Genomic DNA, 23,069 nt, shown 5'->3' on the forward strand with positions numbered 1-23,069 from the left:
AAATCAAAGTTTTGTAATGTACAATGGTTTTATCCGAAACAAGCTCTCCGTCGTTGTTTTCAGGTTATATCCAAATTCTATAGATTATCACGTCTATTGCACCGGTATTGATTGTAAGAGATAACTATTCTATTGTAAGAGATAACTATGTTTAAAGAAAAATGCCCTCGGAAGACTATGTAACTATTTAGCCGAAAGAAATATAAAGTTTTGCTGCCACAAGTATGTTTAATATTGAAGTCAATTAATTAAACTTAATTTATAATGTATTCTTATTATAAATCTAAGCAGTTCTTGAACGTAAATGAATGTTTGGATTTCTTGTTAGACATAATAAATTTTACTGTATAAGAATGTATCTATAATATAGATGGTACTAAAATTAACATAGCTGTCCATGTCCATACAAGTTACTCTTGAAGTCAACCTTAACAGTTTCATTGACGAATCGAAGCCGAAGTCACTTTCAATTGTTTGGAAAAACTAATTATCAAAGAAAAAAAGCATTTGCACTGTTGTGCAGAGCGTTCTATTCCTCGAGCATTCCGCGTATGACTGACTTTATTGGGAAATACTGATAATATTTCATTAAAATTTACTTATAGTTTCAATGAAAACCTAACATTTTTGGCAGAATTTACAAAGGAGTATTATTATTAAAACAAAACTGTGTAAAGGTTGTTATATTGGGGCTATATCCAAACACCATTATTAGACGCATATCCACATATTTAAACATCTGATTAAATAAACTATTAGGAATTTATCACAATTCTAATATTATATTCCTTACATACAGATTTCTCACGAAATTCTAGCGTTAAGACATAACCAAGCATTTAGATTTTTAAATACCCAACTTGCTTTTTGAATACACGCTGGTAGAATGGTCTATCTAAATAAACATATATTTGCTACTAACGTACTGGGTGTGCCTTTTTGACCACTGATTAGTGAATAAATGGAGTATACTGAAGATTTGATTAGTTTTCAATTCTGAATTAAACTACAAGAGTGGCTAAAGTAGTATATACTTGTGCAAACTGATAGAAATACATAATGTCGTATTAGATACCGTTATGTTGTAGTTCGGATCTAAGATCTAAGGGAAGAAAGCTGAGTGATCATTCTTACACTCCATTTGCTTACTACTCTTGTGTTTTCAAATATTATAGTGGCACTGAAGTAATTAGGATTGGAACAAGTTCTGCTGCTTAGCGTCGTTCTCGAAATCACTCCACGCGTTGTTTAGTTCCATAAATATCATTTTAGCTATGTTCTCGTTGGGTGTGCCCATTTGCTGGAAATAAAAAGAGTTTAAGTAGCGTATTGGTTATAATTGGAAACAAAAATGAACAAAAGTTAAGCGTCCAGATGTCTCAGGCAAGTGGAAATTTGTATTAAAATGTCACGTGTCATGAAGCGCCGGTTATCACGGCCGTATGTGTACCTATATTGTTTATGTATGAAGAAGAAGTCCTTCTTCTAGCGAATTACAAATACGACCATCATTTAGTTTGTGGCTCAATGTCGTTTGTTGATAATTACCTTGTCAGGATGAACAGCTAGGCAGGCTTTCCTATACGCGCGCTTGACATCAGCGGGCGATACCAGTTGCGACATATCACAGCGCGCCCAGCGACAGTCCTCCCACACCACTGTGTGTAGTGAACAGAGGAGAGCGCGGATATTTGCCTTTTTGCCCTCCGTCTGGAAAAAACAATTAATATTAGGGAAAATATAGTGAAAGGTACCACTGTAAGTACATTGTCATCCTTCCTTTTTTACACATTCAATTTTTAATATACCAAGTAATAAGAGCCTTAGAACTTACCCAATCATTTATCTTCAATTTCTCCGGGTCCATATCCCTAACCATTTCCTCTTTCCTCATGGCGTTCATAGTTTTGGGGCCAGTGTCCTTCTTGGAGGCGAAGTCGTAGCCCTGACTGCCGAGGAGGTCGCCGAATACGTCCATCGGCTTCTTAGCCTTGTCGTCCGCCGGAGTCTTGGCTGGCTCGAAGTGGGAGCGACTGGAAAATAGGTATATGTTAATGGAGGATTTGATAAGCATTGATTCTAGTGATCTAATTCTAATAATAAAATTATAGATTGTCTAATTACTATTTTTAAAGGGCTGAGGTACCGTAGAATATAATTATATGGATATGATGGTCACAAGTTTGAGATAGAGATCAACAGAAGAGAGTAAAACAGATTCATTCTATAACATTTGAGTCAGACAGTCTGCTATTTTATGTGCGATTATTCCCTATGATATAATAGCACTTTTAATCAAAACACTTTTAACCTACAAGTGTATCACTAACACGTGATACGGAGCTGAATATAGTCAGGTTGAAAGTATTCGCAGTAGATGTATTACTTGTAGTCGGGCTGTCCGGCTTGCGCGCGGTGTGCGGGCGTGTGCGCGGGCGAGGCGCGCGGCGTGGTGGCGGCGCTGGCGGCGGCGCTGGCGGCCGCGCTCAGCGAGCTGCCCGCACTGCCCGCACTGCCCGCACTGCCGCCGCCCACCACGCCCAGCTCCGCGAACGGGTCCTTGCGCTGCGGGGCCGGCTGCGCGCGCTCCAGAGGCACGCTTTGTGAACGACTACTGACGAAAAGTACTTATTGAATATTGCCTCACTTGTTATATAAACACAGACACTCTGGTCTTGAGCTAGGCAAACGTGTGTAACGTGTAACATTCTAATATCTTAAATGCAGATTAAAACATCTATTATTGATTTTGAACAAAAACCTATGCACTCTGTAGAATATTTGTTCTGGTGGTATTGAACTTTGCCAACTCAAGTTAACAGTAAGTTAGAAACACTAAGTAATACCAATGGACCAAGAACCATGAAGGTGATGGTAAACTACAGTACAATAAATATGAAAGGCGAATGTTACAACCTATAAAAAATATCCCTATAAATTCAGCAGTTACCTTCATCTTGGAGCAACTGCTGTGGTGTAAGCACTGGCTCTTGTTTTGGTAGCGGGTCGTTTAGACGAAGGGTCGAAGTTGAGAGGGTCGCTCGAATTCACGTTACCCTTCGCTTCGACTGGCTCCGTGGGGGGAGCAGGTAAGTCACCGAATATGGACTCCGTCGCAAACGGCTGCAACCAATGAAAAACATCGTCACGGCATAGTTCCTTCCTTACATATCTAAATAGTTTACCAAAAGTGTTCCAATTCTCCTAATGGAAGTTCCATGAACAGAAATAACCCGACAGTATAAAGCTTTTTTTCTTATTCACACATGTGTCTCACACACACACATCATTCTTCATGACTCACCTGAGCAGTAGCCTTCTTCCCACTTAGAAAATCACCAAATCCATCATCCGATTGTTTTTCCATCATCCCGAAGAAATCGAAGGAGTCTTCATTCTTGAGTTTCTTCTCTGATTTCGGTTCCTGTGGTGTTCCGCCGAGGTTGAGGAAGTCGACGGTGGTGGGGGGCGTGGAGGGGGGCGGCGGGCGCTGCGGCGGCTGGGGGAAGGTGGCGCAGGTCGTGAAGGGCGGGCGGGCCGGGCTGGCTCCGGACGCTCTTCCCGCGGAGGGTAGTCAGCTGTCACTGTTGTATATATCATGTGATATTAGTGTATAATGTTAATCGTGTATTTATAACTATATATGGTATGTAAATACATGGGTGTTAAAAATTGAGTTTTAACTATTAGATTAATACAGAGCTATTGTGCAAACAGATTGTTCGCAACCTATCAAGCGTATTCTAAATTGTCCTTTGTAAAAGTCAAGAACATTGCTTTTTTAGTTATTTAGATAGGTTACAAAAATGTGTAAAGTATTAGTAAAATTGTAAAATACGTGCCATGAATAGCGCCTGTAGTGCGAAAAATATTAAATAATATTTAGATGATATGTTGCGAAGGGAAATGTGCATTACAATCAGCGTCTTGATTACTCAATCCTTCGATACTTTATGATTTTAAGTTAACCTCCTAGGTTGCATAATTTTAAGCACTCGGTTATGGAAGGCCGTAAGACGTCAGGTATCGAAGAATCGCTTTTGTTCATAATTAATCAAGGCATTTAAATAACTGGAGTCTGGGTGTCATTGTGGATGTGCTTAGGTTGTTGAAAGCCGCAACACCACGATTAAAAATACAAGTGCTATTGAAGTGTGCTAAAAGTAAGGGCTAAAATTCCACGTTTTATGGCTTTTGAAAAATAACAGGAAACTGGTCATGATATTATATGAAGTATCAAGGACTTGGACACGTTTTCATGAATGCTACACACAACACTACAACATACTTATTTTGGTGCCGCACCAGGGTTGTTGCGGAGATTAGCTGCATAAGAATACACGTAATTATATACACATATATGTAATATAGAAATAAGTCTTATATTAGTACAATATCTACACAAGTAAAAGCATATTAATTAGTTAACTATATAAGAAATTGTAAATGCAATATAAAGTCATTTAGTAATAAAATATAGATATTAAAAAAAATGTCATACTGCCTACAGACCATATCAATTTGTTGAAAAATATTTTCGTTATTCCTGTAATCATATCTCCCGTCCGATCTCTTGTCGGAACAGCAACCCAAATCACTTCAACACAAGAAAATGATCTAATCTCAATTATTCTCCTACAGACAGAATTTTGAAAGAAGACCTCCTAAGCATGATATTACAAGCTTAAACAAACTTATTAGTATATATTTGGACTAGTTAAAAGACTTACCAAAGTTATCGATAGTCTCATCTCTCTCCAAGTTAGTAGAGAACAGTACATCGGGTGTCCTGATCGGGAACGAGTGGTCCTCCTCCAGAGGTCGGAGCGCGGCTTCCGACGCTCGCCGTTCTGGACTACAAGGCTTATGACGGCGCTAGTGTTGTTCGAGAAGTGGTCGTTCACGGGGAGGGATTCGTCTATGCCGTCGATTTCCGACCTGAGTGGAATAAGGTTGTGATTTGAATTTAAGAGTTGTGGAGTATGATGGGTAAAGAATGGACTTTTTAAATATTCCACATTAATAGGGGAATTTTTGTAAAATTTTAAACTCCACTGTAATCTAATTCGACATATAAAAAATAAGTATCTTGAAACATCCGTTATCCGCCAAAAGGAAATCCGTTAAAAAATTACAAAAAAAGGAAATATAATTAAAGAAAGTATACATAAAAACCTAATAAATGGTTAACCTAAATCTAATACCTCAATTACGAGAATTAAGAAAATGTCTTTTGTTTTTGAAAATAACATCTTTCATAGTCATGACTGGACAGTTGTTACGGATAGTAAGAAGTTTACTAAAGGGTATAAGTATTAAAACTCTCTAGAATATAATAGACGATTGCGGAACAGAGATAAATTAATAATACCACAACCTAATAATAAAATGTATAAAAGAAACATGAATTTTACTAGTATATCTACATCCACTTGCCCTGTAAAATAAGATCACTTAAGCTATAGAGTTATAAGAATGTACTTAAAAGATTTCTAATTGAACATTGTTTCTATGATTTAAAAGAATACTTTGAAGCTAAATTATGAAAACTGGGATGCTGAAATATTAATGTAAGAACATCTTTTTTTTGGTACTGCCTATTATTTTAATGTTGTTTTATATCTAAAATTCATAAAAGCTAACATTTTATGTAAGCTAAGTGCCCTATTGCATGCCTATGTAGGTAAATTGTGCAGAGCTGTAAACTTATATTAAGACCTTTTAATGTAACCACAATTAATGCAATAAAGATTTATTATTATTATTTGTATCTCTTTATAGTCACGGGATCACTTCAAGTGAAGAGACCCGGTCCTTTTTAAAGGCTTGCACGGGGACACAGGTCCAACATGTAGAGGCCTTGTTGAGAATTTTAGTCTAATATGCGATGGGGTATCTACTAGGGATCTTTCACCTCCACTCTATGGGAGAACGGACATGAAGAATCCAAAGTAGATACAAAACTATTGCAAGAATGTGTGTATGAACAATTAGGCTATTATATTATGATAAGTTATGTGGACCAGTTAGTTGGATTTTCCAGAAAACTATGACACCTGTAACTCTACACATGGTAATGTAAATAAATTGGCAGGCGGTGACTCGCCACTCACTAGATGGGCCCCCTATGATACCGTCACGTTGCCCAGGTAACTGGGTTGAGGAGGTCAGATAGGCATTTGCTCCTTGTAACACATTGGTACTTAACTGCATCCGGTTAGCCTGGAAACCGACACCAACATAGTTAGCAAAGGTTATGATGATCATCTTACTACATACCTGTTAAACTTGATGTGGTGTTGGTCGAGAGACAGGAACCCGGTGTGGAAGCTGAGCGAGAGAACAGGCACGGAGTGCACGCGGCCGAGCTGCTGCCGCGCGTGGTACACGCTCACCACCACGTCACCCACCACCGTCGTGTCCAGCGGGAGGGTCACCTAGCAACACGTTATTGTGGTTAGTATATTGATGTAGCATACAATAGCAAGTTTCTTACTCATTCTAAGACACGACTGACAAAAGTGGAGGAAAAGATCGTGAAAAAATATTGGATTCCGAAATCGAAGTGCCCAGTCTGTAGTGGGATTTATATAGGCTGGTATGGTGGTATTTTTATTATTTCAATAGCAATGTGTTAAAGTTCAGAATCGCTTTGTTTAAAGTGTTTCTAGTCCTTCAGAAAGATGTCAAGAATAAATTTAGACACGTATTTTATGTGAACATAATAATATTTGATGGTAGAAATGTGTTTTGAACTCCAGGAACGGTTCACGAATTACTTATCACTACACATTGCTTTTCAAATTCATATCCAACATATCCCTTAATCTACTGAACATAAAAATAAATTCGCGACTCCCCATTATCAAATTGAACGCAGTAATTAGTGCATTAACTCACCTTGCCTTCAGCCATGCTATAAAGATGCAACCGATCATAATCCTGTAACGTCGACAGCAACATTCTATCCTCGTTGTATATCTCTATGTAGGGTCGGCAGCCGTCGCGCGCCTTCGTGAACAACGGCACGGGCTGTATGGTCAGCGAGACTAGCGACACCGGCCGGAAATGAGGGAGAATTGGTTCTGGTCTGTAATAGAATATGTAGTTAGAAGTTTTGGGAAAGTGACACTTATTGTGATGGGGTTCGTGATCGCGGGGCGGGGAATTTGCATTACTTTAACGTTATTATTTCTCCTGTCAATTAATTGCTAATTGATATTGCTTCTGTGTGTAGAAATGATTTTCTTTTTCTACTACTTCTCATGTCATGGGACACTGATAATTTATAGCAACTACGTTCTGTCGACTACAAATTTTGTACTTCTTTGTGACCTTTGTGGCCATAATGCCACATATTGCGGCTATTTCCTTACCTAATAATGTTAGTGAGATAGTATAGGTATCTCAGCTGGCTGGGCGGCATGTTGATGGGCGCGCGCTTCACCGCGAACATCTGCAGCGCGTCCTCTGGCACCGTGACTAGCTTCGCGTACAGGAGCAGCCCGCATACTAATATGCACGACATTTGTTTGCCATCCTGGAAATATTTAAACATTAGTAACTGTTTATATGGGCTGAAATATGTGTATTTCAGTATTTTTATACACTTTATAGCCTTCTCTACAAATTCGATTTCAATTTTCATTCAAAGAATTTTAATATAGTTATGATTGGGACATGGGCACTAAAGGATTTAGCTTTTCCCGTATTAACAAATTGTTATCTTTTTTTTATATAGCCTGAAGAAGAGGCCTATCTCTCTCGCTTCCAGACCTCTCTATCTATTATCACTATTAAATAAAAATCATATGTTTTAAGCCTTTGGTTGTCACTAACCGGGCAAGTAATAACAGCGGCCTGTCGCTCGTCCTTGCCCAGCTGCTGGTACAGATGCTGCAGCAGCGCGTACAGCGGCGCCAGCAGCGGCGCGCGGTGCGCGGGCGTGGGCCACAGCGCGCGACACGCGTCTGTCACCTGCACGTGGCGCGGGAAGCTCAGCCGCCCGCCGCGACACGCGTTGTAGATGCAGTACTTACCGCCCGGGTGACGACTCTCGAGGTAGGCCTGGGAGTTAGCATATACAATTACTTGTGAAGTCGCGGTTGAGTTCGAGTACATCAGCTCGAGAGATTAATTTCAAACGTTATTTGTTCTCCACAAATACTCGTCAATGGGAATGATTTAATTTGAAACGGCTTACCCTGACATCATCAATGTGGTTAGTCTTGTATGCGCTTTCTAGGCCCTCGGATGGATAAGGCATAACAATTATGCGACTAGTTATGTAGCTAATATCCAAATCAGTTCTAGCTATGGATCTGAAATTAAACATAAAATATGTTAGATATTTTGAACCAAAGGAAAACCGACTTATAAAAAGTGATTTATTTTATTATCCCAATCAAATAAATTATTTTTTTAAGCCACCACATAAAACCAACTCACTGCTGCACAGTCTGCATGACCTTCGAGGAGGTATCCTTCAAATTCTTCAGAAAGCTACCAGCGCCTCCCTTAATAGATGAGAATAGCCCCCCAGTAGCCGGCAGAGGCGGCAGTGGTGGCTGGTAGTGCGGGGCTGCGGGCGGGCGAGCGGGCGGCGGGGGCCGGCTTGGCTCTGGCGGCCGGGAGTTCGGCACATCTTGGCTATTTGCCACAGGATCTTTGCCGGCTAGAAAAAAAAAACTAGAATATAGATTTGACAGGGGGACATGACAGTTGTTATGGCACATTTTGCATGTCAATGTTTTGATAGACTTGTTATGTTGTAATATAAAGGCTATTTTGATTTCATGTATCTGAGTGTTTTGAGTACTTAGCTACCGATGAATTTTAGAGAAATATAGAATACATTAAGGTGTGTCAATAATTTCGGTTAAATTACAACACTGTGTTCTTGTGTCAAACATTCTTCCAAAATGTGAACAATACAAGGATGAATGGTATAATTACAAAAACAACATAATAGATTATTTGATATTTATTTCTAACATTAAATATCTTACATGTTTATACTTATGCGGCTAAATAGTAACAAAAATATTGCTCGTCTAAACACTAACTCTGTTAAATTAACTAAAAAAATATTCGGATGTTATACAAAACCAATCACTTGTTTAAAAAATAAATCACATGTCACTTACACCAAAAAGTTTTAGGAAAAAAGGTTTTTAATACAGCAATAGAATCTTTAAAAAATAAAATCACAACAATATATTTTTAACAAACATAGATATTGTTGGACAGTATAAAATATTACAAAAATAAACTAAATACTTACCTATTGGTAATAAGTTCCTAAAGAATCCTTTACGGGGTCACGTTGCCGCACTTTCGATACTCAAATTATCTTTAAACGACCGCATATACTTATGACTGGGGCCTCAAGTAAGTATTAAATCAATCAAATTTTATCAGCGCCCACACGCTGTAACGCGCTATAGAGACATTGTATTGAAGGAATTAACCGTAAAGAATTGTTAACCATAAATACGCATACGTTTTCATTCTATACTTAGAACTAGACAATAATGTACGAAGAACCGAGTTAAGTCACGGGAAAATAGAGTGACGTCAGACATGACGTAACAATCCTGCGTCGGCTAATAAGGCCATAAAAAAATATTATGCCTATTTATTTTACTGTATATTGAGCACTTAGGGACGAGGGAAAACTGGGCGATACTCAAACACTCGGGTACTCAAGGTTGTTTAATCATCAGAAAGCGCTTCTTAGTTGCCTATATCCGAAAGACATTTTTAATATGATCTGATTTCGAAGGCCTAAAACCTTTTTTGATTTACGAGTAATGTAGCCCCAGTCATATTTTGGTAGAGATTTTATGATATATACAAAACTGCGCCAACGTGGCCCGTCATAAAAAGGACAATAGTAATACTTGTAAAAATATTCTAAGGAATATTGAAAGTTTAGAAAGTCACATTGCACATTTAAAAATATTTACTTCAGAGAGTAACGTTTAGCTTATATTAGACGCATATTTGGGGCAATCGCTGATTTAGTTTATGTTAAATGAATATAAAATAAAAGCACCTTCAATAACATAGTATTAAGTCTATAGCTGGTGGCATAATATTATGCCGGTACTCTTATAAAATCATTATTTCTGTGGTACACAAAATATATTTGTCTTTTAAATATTTATACTTTCACAGCGCAGTTCGATTTGGTTTAAAATATAGCATATTCATAAAACATCCCAGATAGGTATGAGCAGTACCGTAATAATGGACAAACTATTTCTCAAGCATAATTCAAGACAGAAAAAAACTTTTTGAGACGATAGAACCTACATATTTTTACAACCTTGCAATATTAATACTATACATACATAGGCATGTAAAATAACAAATGTTATAAACTCTTAGAATACATAACAATAACATACTATGCTAGTCAGAGATGTGAGTCTTAGTTCGAAAAATGTTTTGGATTACAGCATCAGCGCCATTGTACGCCGAGAAAAAAAATATAGCGTGAGAAAAGGCAGTTAATAAGAACTGCCACCAAAAATAGATTAATAACAATTGGTTACTCTATTACATATTCTACTAGTGAAAGTAAATGCTCCAGTTGTATTACAAAGAAGGCTTATAGATTACTAAATAAGATACCGAGAATTTTGCACTTCGCGACCAAAAATATTTTGTATGGACAGGAAAATAGCTAAGGCGTTGAAGAAGTCAACACCAGGAGAAACAAAAGAGAGAGGCTGAGTTTGAAGAAAACAAAATATGAACAGCATTACACATCATTATTTTGCTAATAAAATAAAACTCTTCTCTTCTCTCTTTTCAGTTTTGCAAAAAGAGGAGAGTCAGATGGGAGCAGTTTCGACTTTATATATGCGAGGTCTTCAGAAATAAAGATTTGTGACATATATCAGACTCAAAATCACTGAAATATAAGATGGCGTATACTGTTGTATAAGGTAAGAGTCCAAGCACAACGGAGACAATATTTTTGACGATTTCATAAAAATAGAAATGTTTTATATAGACATTTGTATCGCAGAACTTACTATGTCCTGAAGAAAGTTTTGACAAGCATTTGGGTAAATCTTTTGGGCAGGGTAACAATTTGGCTAGCTTATAAGTTAAGCCCAACTTTGAAGAGAGGTAACGAGGTTAAATAAAGCTTGCTAATATCAGAAGACTAACATTCAGGATAAAGTTGAAAGCAAACATTTTCTTCTTTCGATATTTTAGGTATTTAATCTAAAATATCGAACTGCTAAGTTTAATAAACAACCAATTATTCTCATTACACTAAGCTCTGATATTATTATATAAAGAGATTACTTTTTCTTATTTTATAAAAATATGGTAACTAATTAATACTATCGACCGACATCTCCTTTTTTTTTTTTTTTTTTTTTAAATAAATAAATGCGGACAACATCACATACATTGTTCTGAACCCAAAGTAAGTTGCTGAAGCACTTGTGTTATGGAATTCAGATACAACGAAGGTACCACAAACACCCAGACCCGAGACAATGTAGAAATGTTAATTTTTACATTGACCCGACCGGGGATCGAACCCGGGACCTCAGAGCTAGCGACACCTTGAAACCGGTGCGTACGCCACTCGACCACGGAGGTCGTCAAAACCTTTGTACCTTTTATTCCATGGAATGTGGAAATATTGTGGAAGATTTTCTTAGGTCACTCGCAAGTGGGTAAAGTACATAATTATGTATTAAGATTATATATCAGACATCTGGAATACTACGTCTAGATAAATGGGAGTTTATAATGGAGTATATGGAATTTATAAGTACTATCATAAAAGTCTAAGCTTAGGACGGACCTACAATACATAAAGCCTTGGCCTTTACTAAGGGATTCTAGGGTCATATTATTGTCATCGTTAAAAACTGTAAATACAGTAAAACAGTTCTATACAAATAATAGAAAATACTGTATACAGAAATCATAACTTTCCCGTCATATTAGATACATAATAATTGTATTCAAAACAAATAATTTCGCACTCAATTCGTACATCGCTACCAAAAATAAACAGCCAGCGTACTGGTTTATAAAAATAAAATATTCTAAAGGCAATAACAACATTATTAAATATAGTTAAACATTAATAAATAAAAACAATGAATACTCATCATTGCGAGCATATCCAATGGTTCTAGCAAGCGTCAATGTGTGATTGGTGTCCGATGCTAGGGTTCATGCTAGCGCAGCGGGTCATTTAAACGAGAAAACTATTGGGCACCCGAAAAAGTTGAAAACACCTAAAATGAAAAAGAAAACGTGATATGTATTGCATACAGGATTATACTAAACAGATAAAGTCCCACGCCTCTCGCACAAAACTACAACAAACAGGCTAATTGCAACTGCTAATTGAGTTCAGCTAGCAAGCCTTCAAAACAATTATTTTTAAATTGATTAACAGTATAATAAGGCAAATATATCTCTTTATACAAACTTGCTGCATGTTATATCGAATTGACGCCAAAGACGAGTATTGATAAGATTCCGCGGTACAAATAAACAATTGAATAGCAAGAGGCATGAGACTTACGAATCTACGGACAGATACATGCAATGTGTTATGACCATTCAAAGGAAACAAAATAGAAGCACTGATTCCATGTTTAACAGGCTAACATGCATGGCAGATGTTCCATAAATAAACGGAGTTTAAAACATTGTTTCATATTCATGAAATTAGTTACATAATCTTAATACATCGCATGCCATTAGGCCTACCAATTGTCAACTACTTATAAGTCTTTAAGATTAGATAATAATACTTGAAACAATTATTATGATATATTCTATAGTAGCAATACAAGTGTCAAATGATATTCACGTAATTTAAATAGGAGTAATTATTCATAATTTAATTAAAATATTTTGCTGTGTAATAACTCTACCACCCTGAGTTTTTGAACGAATAGTTAAGACTAGAATAGTTTGAACATTGTATAGTAATAAAAAAAGAACTTAAATGCAAGAATTAAATTTAAAAAAGTGCGTGGCGACATTTATTTTAAACTAAAAATTTAATTTATAATGTATGTACGAGTTACCCTAACACCCATTTCTATAATTAGAATAAATACGGAAACCAGCCAAGGAGTCGTTTACTTACGAAGCCATACATCAAGAATGTTATTAGAGTATTCCCCAGTATAAAAAGTCACAGTCGTAACCGACTGGACGAGAAATCACGAGGCTAGGCTACAGCATTCAATTCCATACAATTATCACTCGCCCATACAACAATCCTACGCTCCGTACGTGCTAGATCTATTTAGCGAACCACGATATTAAACAAGTGGGAAAAATAACATTTATAATGCGAGTGTACTCTATGTATCAATCAGCTGATGAGTTCATGTAATTAGCCCCATCATTATATGGATGACTTTAAAGTGACACTATCATGAAATATTGTATGAATGTTTTATCAATCAATTAATTAATATGTATTTTATTTAAGACCTGAGCACCATATTCGAAACAAATTATATTGTTTTACTGTTATTTTGAACAATTATTATAGTTATATAAATATAATAATAAATTCAATATTTAATCTAAACCTGGTATAATCATAAAATAAGCATCCTAGCTAACGTATGACAGATATGAAAATAACTTTATAAATTATTTGACCCTGACGATTTTTAATTACTTTATTAAAGTCTATCCTCGCTGAATCATACCTCGCACCATATTGCTGTGCGCACAAAGCTGACCAAACATTAAAATTATAATAACAACCATAAGATATTTATCCAGTAGTTGTCAAGTTAATGAAGAAACAATTAGTATTTTTTTACAATTAAGTTTTGTTAGTTCGTATTAATGTACAAATGATGACAATACAATTTAGTGCCTACTTGTGCAACCAGTAGATCTACAGTGCGTACCATCATGTTAGTTGAAAGCGAACGTGAATCAGATCAGTAACACATAGCATATGTTACGTACACAATATACCCACATTTTTCCAATCACGGAGTGTCCACTATGACAGTACTTCGATATCTGTGCCACTCAAAATGCGTTAGAAATAAAAATCAAACCATGGCTGTGAAGAATATACTCATTTATTTATCTATATTAAGCTCCCACATGACTAAATAATAATATGCACAACAGAAATAATGATTCAATGACATAAATGTATTTAAGACATAGTGTTCAAAAACACTGACTTTTGCGATATTAACTAATGACAAAAATTATGAACGTTAAACAATGTATTCTATATATCATATAAATCTACTCTAATTCAATACTTGTACCTCAGTTTAACATATCATTTCCTTATATTGTCAGGTAAGTTTTTGGACTGATCCATGATTTCAACCATATCATTTGATCGTATCAACACATATTAATATAATTGGAAGTTGTGATAACAAGCAGTGTAATAGAATACACCGATCTAAATAATAGACTAGTTATATACACACAAATAACTTAAAATATAAGAGCCAAAATATAAATCTACGTGACAAGTGCTCGAAGATCGACATCACCAAGCCACCAATACCGTTAATGCCAGACGACTGACGAGGCGGGCCCGTCGCCGGTCGCCGCTACGTGTCGCTACCGCAACCAATGTTAGTTCACAGATAACTCGACGATGTTAATATAAGCAATATATATCCATTACTATATCATTATTATATTCGATAACCACTGTACTATTGTCTACAGTACAGGATATTTATATTATTTATTTAACCATAATTATTATACTATATAGAAAAATAATATACCTAATGTAGAAGAGGGGTTTAGAAATTGGTGTGAAATTGTATATAAATATAGCCCAATAAAGTTACAGGAATGTATAGACAGTTTAGTAATTTCACCTAAAGTATATTAAAGATAACTAACTAGCGACAAGTATCCTATCTAGCTATAAAAGGTATGCATTTCATAAATGCACACTGACTTTTTGGTAATAAGATTATTTAAGAAAAATGTTAGAGGAATTTGCGACGATTGTTTCAAATTTGTTCATATTTTGAGTGACCATCCTATTTGTCACCGTGATGTCATTCAAGTCTCCTTTATTATCGGACTTAAATATCAAATTAAAGCTTCTTAACTTTCACTGTTCATGAAACACCATGGCTAGTATTGCACTAGGTAAATGCAGTTTGAGCCTCCATACACAAAAGAAATGCTTGATATAATAAATTGCTAACTTTACCAAAGTCATATTTACGCATTTCAGCATTGAAGCAACATAAATAATCAATTTTGTTTTAAGTCAAATAAATGCTATACTACCTTATTTCATTCAGAGAACAATTTATTCAACATTGCCTTACCTTTGGTGATGTTCAATTTTTGGTGATTATCAACATTGGAATGTAAATAAATCTCACAATTTGTTTTATAACCTTTCTAAGGAACTCAAAATAAATATATGGAAAAAAATAAAAATTTGAGTGTAAAAAGTCAAAAAATACTTGACCATTTTTAGCTCGAGTATTTAATGCAACAGAACAGAACGATGGTCCGTAGGGTACATGAATAAGTGATACGCGCGCTCGCAACACAATGTAAACGGTTTAGGCGATTCTTTTACGAATTTATCACAAAATGTTGAACGTGCCGCGCCGCGACATTTCTCTTAGGATATGGTAGTGTAATATTTACTTGACTTCTTATTACCTGGCGAGCTAGTGGCCACAGATTGTTCAACTTTTTTACGCTCAAATTTGAGTGGTTGCTTGAGATTGACATTATTGGACTCTGCTATGGCCGCCAATCGTTCCAGCACACTACTTATCGACAGGCGCTCTTCAGGGTTAACTGTTAGGCAACCACCTGGGAACAAAGGCAACTATGTCAAACATCCGAATTCTAATCTCACTCCAATAATAGGAAAGTTAAAAACATTCAAATCAAAAACTACATTATATTTAAAGTACTCACTTATAATTTCATGAAAACATTTATAGCGTTGATCATTGGGGTTTAAATTGTAGTTTCCATTCAAAATTGCCAGTTTAGCAGAATCTTCAAATGGATGTTGCATATAGCACAGTGTGTAGAGGATGCATCCTAGTGCCCACACATCTACACTGTGGTCTATTTTGCGGTTGTCCCATGTATCTAGCATTTCTGGTGCTCTGTACATAGGGGTGGTAAATTGGGCCAACTGAAAAAGTATAACAATATGGATTATGTAATACTGGCACACTTAATGAAGACAATACTGCATAAAAAGCAAGTCTACTTACAGTTTCTTCTAACATATTTCGTTGATTTGCACTCCAAGATGGATTTGGTGAATATATGTCAGTTGTAGCTGAACCAAAATCACATAGCTTTATTGTACCTATAAAAATGATAACATTAAATCTCCATATACAAATTACATATTATAACCAAAATAGAAACTACACAATCATGCAGTAATTATGTAAGACCAAGAATGTACCTTCATTTGATATTAAAAAGTTTTCTAATTTGAGATCACGATGAGCAATAGGTGGCACTTGTGCGTGCATGTGTTGCACTGCCCGGCATGTTTGGTAGAACACCCTAAGTATGGTAGGGAGGGGGAAGGCCTGCCCTCGGTTCTGGAGGGCCTCCATCAGGCTTCCACCACTGCACAAGTCCGTCAACAACAGATACTCTCCCATGCCATGTGATGTTTTCGCCTTATCAATAAAAGATGCTGCTATGTATTTAATTATGTTTGGGTGCCCTGACAATTTTTTTAATATGCTAATTTCTTGAATAATATTTTTGTTTGCTTGCTCGTCCGCTGCCATGAGCCTTTTCAAGGCATACTCGGTGCCACTGGACACATCTTGAGCAACAAACACAAAAGCAAAGCCACCTGCAATAGAAAAGGCTCAATAGCATTGTTGTTTACACCTTACAGCTTGATAAACATCCAACATATTATTTACGTACAAATTAATGTGTTCATGATACTACATTAGGCAGTTCCTTATAGAAATCCTATTGGAAAATATATGGTAATTATAACAACTGAAACAGGAAGTGTCACCATGGGTTTTAGGTCATGCTAACAACAATGTGAACTTGTTACAATAAATTGAACACAACACCTGTGATTCCATGAATTTGAAAGGATTTGAATCACTGATAATACTATCAGTATGTTTCATTATAAGATTTTTTGAATAAATTACATAAAATATGGCTTTAGCATATTTTATCACTCAATAAATAAAGCAAATATAGGTGATAATAGCACAATCAAGGGGCTGTGTGCTAATTTGTTACATTTAAAATCATTTTTTGGGAAATGTTAAACTTTTAAAACTTTTACTCCTTAACATTACGCTCATTGTTCGACGAAATTAATAAAACGGTCGTAGCGGATATGCCTTCGACGACCCTAAACATTTTGTCAGACAATGTACCCTTCCGCCCCCCAATTTCTGTGACGTTAGTACGTGGACTGCGTCGACCCACACGAAAAATGTAAACATTAGTTATCACTTTTTCTGTAACTAAGGACGCGGCATGAAAAATTTATAATAATTAAGTATTGACTTACCTTCTGCTATCACCTTTTTAACTCTCAATTTCATATTCCCAATTTCAACAAATTGGCCAACAAAATCATTATCACTACCACCGTTTGCGCCTCCTGAGCTAAAATAGCCCATAGCTGACTTAAAGACGCTCATTTTGAAGACTAATTTTGTGAATTTTCTATATAAATAAGAAGAAAAACTGTGTTTTATCAGCACCCCATAACCAGATCCATTTTACAATGGCACATAATGGCAGAAAAAAAGATAGGCAGATATGTTGGCAAATGGCAGGAAAAGTTACAATGTTGCCAAATTATTGATCCAGATGATGTTTGTAAGGTGTATTTGAAAATTCCCTGACTTACAATAAATAAATGTAAAAAATTATAATATCAGTGACACAATATTTAAGAATGATGTAATTTTGAATTATGTTTCAAGCCTTACAAAAGGATAGTTTCAAAATGTAATATTGCAACCCAGACTTCTAGCAAAGGCAGCGGAGTGTAGTTTTTCCTCGAGTAAAAATTTGTATATTCTGCGTTAGTCGAGTAATTCGACTAAATTGGTAGATTTTTTTGACATTTCACTGATGATTTATTATCTATAAAATATAAACATTACTGTCAGTCTGTGGTAAGGTGATCATCATTTGGAATGGAAGGAAAGCAAAGCAAACTGTGCTAACTTTATTATTTGTTTATTGTAATTTCCTTCAATTGCAGTTTGATAAATAGTCTGAATTCCACGGAAGAATACACCGGACTAATGTTTGTCAATCCTGTGTGAAAATAACAAACATGGGATTTGATATCAAAAGATTCAAAGGTGACGTTGATGAAGAACTCATTTGTCCTATTTGTTCAGGGGTTTTAGAGGACCCTCTTCAGGTTTGTGATCGTTTTTATGTTTGTCGCATGAAGTGCGTGTAAGCGTGTAGTTTCAAATGGGTGTGTTTGCATTTCCAGGCTCCTGCTTGCGAGCACGCGTTTTGTCGTGCTTGTATCACGGAGTGGATCAGTCGCCAGCCCACCTGCCCCGTGGACCGGCAAGCTGTCACCGCCAGCCAGCTCAGGCCTGTTCCCAGAATACTACGCAACTTATTATCAAGGTGAATATGTCACAAACAAGTCACGGTTTCTAGGTCACACATTAATGGTTTAGCAAGGGCTTATATAATTGATATCTTGTTGGTTTATTAAATTTGTGTTGCAACAGCAAGATAATTGATTCTGTAAAATTGATTGTATCACTTAAAATAATGATAGTATTATGTTTGGAAAGCAAAACATTATTGTTGAGTAATCTCTATTGGATAAAAGATGTAACTACTTGAATACTTAGTGTTATTAAACACTTGATTCATTATTTAGTTATTATCATAAAATGGTGTCATTCATAATGTGTGTCAATGCTATGTTTACATTACAGACTGTGTACAAGTTGTGACAACGCACTGCATGGCTGCAACACTGTCCTAAAACTGGACTCGCTGGCGTCACACTTAGTTGAATGTATGTTTATGTTTTTATACAATATACAGCTAAGCTTCAAACATTTTTACATCAAAATCAAATTAATAAGAAATTAAATGACTCATAATAACTAAAGATCTAATATTGTTGTTCAGGATATTTCCTGTAAGAAATTATGAGAATTAGTTGGTTAATTGTTCAATAATCCTTTTGTGAGAAATACCTAAAACAGGTATATTAAAACTGGTAAAATCTTGTAATAAAATAAAATTAAAGGGCTAGATCCAGATTTCATATAGAAAAGAATGAATTGATTTTTGTTTTTTTCTATACCATGTTAATTCCCAAATACATTATTTTATCTTTATGAAGAGGACTCCCTTAAAGAATTTGATTGTTTCCACAAGCAATTCATAGATAACATTATTTTTATTTCCTTGAAGACAAATATTTCATTGTGTTCTCATTTTATTTACTTTTTTATATTTCCTTAATGTGGTTTTGTTTCTTACCCCTGTCTCCCTCAAATAAATATCAGAAATTTAACTGAGATTATTATGTACTAGCTTTTCGCCCGCGTCGATGTCGGTTATATCGCGTTTCCAAGAGAAGTCTTCAAAAGTCCGGGATAAAAACTATCCTATGTTCTTTCTCAAGGTCAACTCTATATCCACCAAATTTGATTAAAATCAGTTCAGTGGTTTTGACGTGAAGCGTAACGACAGACAGACCAGAGTTACTTTCGCATTTATAATATTAGTAGGGATTAAAGCAAAATTATAAAGAGTTATGATTTATGTATGGCATAGTAATTTCAGTTATAATTTCCCTTCAAGACAAAAGAGTAGTGAGGGAACTTATTTTCTATGTACATTATAGTATACTACCTACATATATCAGATATTAATAATTATTAATGTTAGTGCTATTGAACAGGAAAGTTAAAAGTAAAAAAGAGATACATAACAAGCTTCAATATTTTGCTGAATGCTATTAATATAGGATAGTGTGATGTTAAAAGTTTTAGCTTTAAATTAAAATGATTGTACAATATTGTTGTATGGTTTGTGAACAGAAACATGTTTTCTAATGTTCTAAAATGGAATAAAAAGGTGTAAAGTTTTTCATTTCTAATATGAGCATTTTCGTAATTAGTGAATTGATCCTATCTTGCTAAAGCTAAGTAGTAATTATGGGATAAGATAGAGAAAAACACAATATTTTTATTACTCATTGCTAGTTTTTCTATATTTTTGAGTTTCTTGAGTTTTGCCATTTGCATTATTGCCAGTTAAACAGTCTTTATTGCACACCATATAGGTTATACGAAGTGTTATTAGTGCATATTCAACCATTAATATGTACTCAGGTAAATTTTGATAACTACCTATGTTTAAAGAGTAATTAATTTATGACGTTTCCTGCTATTTCATGTTACGGTAAACATTTCGATAGTGTCTGCCTGATTGATATACTTTGTTATAATAAAATCATTTCTTTTTTCAGGTGAATTTAATCCCAAAAGGCCAATGCCATGTGAAGCGGGTTGCGGTCTCGTGATACCTAAGGATGAGTTAGCCGAACACAACTGCGTGCGAGAGCTTCGCGCGCTCATCGCCACGCACCAAGGGAAACTAAATGATTATGAACAGGAACTAGCAGAGCAACGACTTGTGATAAATGAACATAAACGGGAACTGGCCTTATTAAAAGTATGTATGAGTGCTTAATAATACTGCATATATTATTATTATGTTGCCAAGTGGTATTCGGGTCACTACACAAAACCAAATGTGACAGTGAGTGACGTGTCGCGGGTACGAACCCTGTGTAGGACAAATATTGTGGATCACACATCCACAATATTTGTTGTGAATCATGGTGTGTTTTTACATCAGATTTGATTGCTTGTTAAAACTGTCGATCGCTTTTAGTCGACTTTTTAAACAAAAGTTTCATATTTTCTATTTTTATCTCATTAATGATACCTGCAAAGGTTTCGAAACGTCGGGAACTAAAATCTAAAATTAAACCGCGATAAAATCCGTAAAAATAGTTTCATTTCAATGAAATATCCAAAATAAGTTGTAGATTGGAAACATACGTAGCTTATAAGTTTTTATATGATCAGCAGGTCACTATGCCTACTACCACTTTATTTTGGTTAGCATGTGCTATGCTAACCAAAATTGCTATGTGCAACTAGATACGCACCTAAGATTAATAAGTGCCAATAACAAGCAATATCAACAAAAATTTGTAGTAGTTCTTGAGATTCAGATAAACATTTTTTTTAGCTTTATAATATTGTAGTCCTGTTAATCAAATTGATTATTTTTACTACATATTTATTTAGGTGATTCCCAGTTCAGTTCCTTTCAAATTATTCATATAACCGCTTAAAAATAATTACTCTACAGGAGTTCATGCGTGCGATGCGTCTGTCGAACCCGTCGATGCGCGCGCTGGCGGACCAGATGGAGCGCGAGGAGGTGGTCCGCTGGGCCAACTCACTCGCGCGGGCCAGGGTCACGCGCTGGGGCGGCATGATCTCCACTCCCGACGACGTTTTACAGGTACTTGCTATGAATGAAATGTGAATTTCTGCCATTTGTGGATATGGAAGAATACATGGAAATTGGATTAAACTGATACTACGTAAATTGCTCACTGCTGCTCTGCACGCCATCCTACAGACTTCCTTCTTTTACTTTACTTCTACATGTTCAGATTCTATTTTTAGATTGTATTTCTTATTTTATTTACAGATGATGATCAAACGAAGTTTATCAGAATCAGGCTGCCCACCTCACATAATAGATGACCTTATGGAAAATTGTCATGAAAGACGATGGCCACCTGGTCTATCCTCACTTGAAACTCGGCAAAATAATAGAAGGTAGAGCTAACATATTTATTCGCAAATTATCATTGGCTAAATGTCTATAATTCAAATGGTAACGTTTTTTTCAATTTTTTTTTAACAGATTATACGAAAAATATGTTTGTAAAAGAGTGCCAGGCAAGCAAGCGGTTCTCGTCCTACATTGCGACAACACCCACGTCGACGAGCATATGATGGTGGAGCCCGGCCTAGTCATGATCTTCGCGCACGGGATAGAGTAGCGCACGACCAAGCACGGACGCTGTCGGTGTACAAGTGACAAACATGCTCTCAAACATGTACATATTGTGTGCGGATGCGGGGGTATTGAGGAATTGAAAGCACTCTGTGTGATCGTCTTACATAGGAAACAATAAATTTAGCTAATGACCCTTATCAATGGGACTAGTTTAGAACTCATGTGCTTTAAGGATGTGATATCAGGTCGCTCTAGCTTGGCTAAGTCAGGCCACAAGGATATGTACAATTATTATCATCCGTCCACTCAGTGCCTCCGCATTCTACTACATGCTGTCAAGGTCGCCGCACTCGAAGTATAACAAGCGGCAGTGAAGACGCCGACCTTGATCTCTGAGCGACCTCGGCAAGTAATGCTGCCAATATGCATCATAGTTATAACAAAAACAACTAAAATTACACTACTTTGCAATAAGTTGTGCGCCATAAAATATTTTCGAAATAAAAAAAGTATTTCTTCTGGCAAGATTAAGACCAATGATTATTGTACAATAATTTACAAATGACAAAATGTTGGAACATTGTTAGTTACGAATTATGTGAGTTTTCTAGTATAAATAACATTGGATTGCTAAACATTCCGAATAGAGAAGAAATTATACAAATAGTTTACTAAAATTTTATAAGTTGATTCAATGTTATGAAATTCAAAATTTAAGTATTACTTAATATTATACATTAATTATAGTTTTTATAAGTTTTTTTTTGTATGGAATTAGTGATTGAATGCTGTGTTATGTTTAAAAATAGTGTGTCAATTTTTTTTTATATTGCTTTCGTCTTATTTAAAGCTTCATTTTATAAGGTACCTACTTTAACTTCATTATATTATTTCCATTACTTTTTAATTGGTAACCTATGTTATGTATTTAGCTCAATCTTTAAATAAATATACCTAATGATCACTAATTG

The 23,069-nt window shown here is 35.7% G+C and overlaps 1 protein-coding gene and 1 pseudogene across 1 annotated transcript; one reads left to right on the plus strand and one right to left on the minus strand.

The window, feature by feature from the left end:
• Positions 1 to 1,015: 1,015 nt before the first annotated feature.
• LOC113507875 lies at positions 1,016 to 17,745 on the minus strand (annotated as a pseudogene).
• Positions 17,746 to 18,163: 418 nt separating this feature from the next.
• Positions 18,164 to 22,583, plus strand: LOC113507876 (E3 ubiquitin-protein ligase NRDP1-like). The gene is made up of 7 exons (XM_026890796.1): positions 18,164 to 18,430; positions 18,509 to 18,651; positions 18,972 to 19,054; positions 20,522 to 20,727; positions 21,436 to 21,591; positions 21,784 to 21,914; positions 22,003 to 22,583. Exons 1-7 carry the CDS (start codon positions 18,341 to 18,343, stop codon positions 22,139 to 22,141), a joined length of 948 nt encoding a protein of 315 aa, XP_026746597.1. The 5' UTR covers positions 18,164 to 18,340; the 3' UTR covers positions 22,142 to 22,583.
• Positions 22,584 to 23,069: the final 486 nt, after the last annotated feature.

Source organism: Trichoplusia ni, unplaced genomic scaffold (genome assembly GCF_003590095.1).
Source record: "Trichoplusia ni isolate ovarian cell line Hi5 unplaced genomic scaffold, tn1 tig00003418, whole genome shotgun sequence".
Classification (NCBI taxonomy): domain Eukaryota; kingdom Metazoa; phylum Arthropoda; class Insecta; order Lepidoptera; family Noctuidae; genus Trichoplusia; species Trichoplusia ni.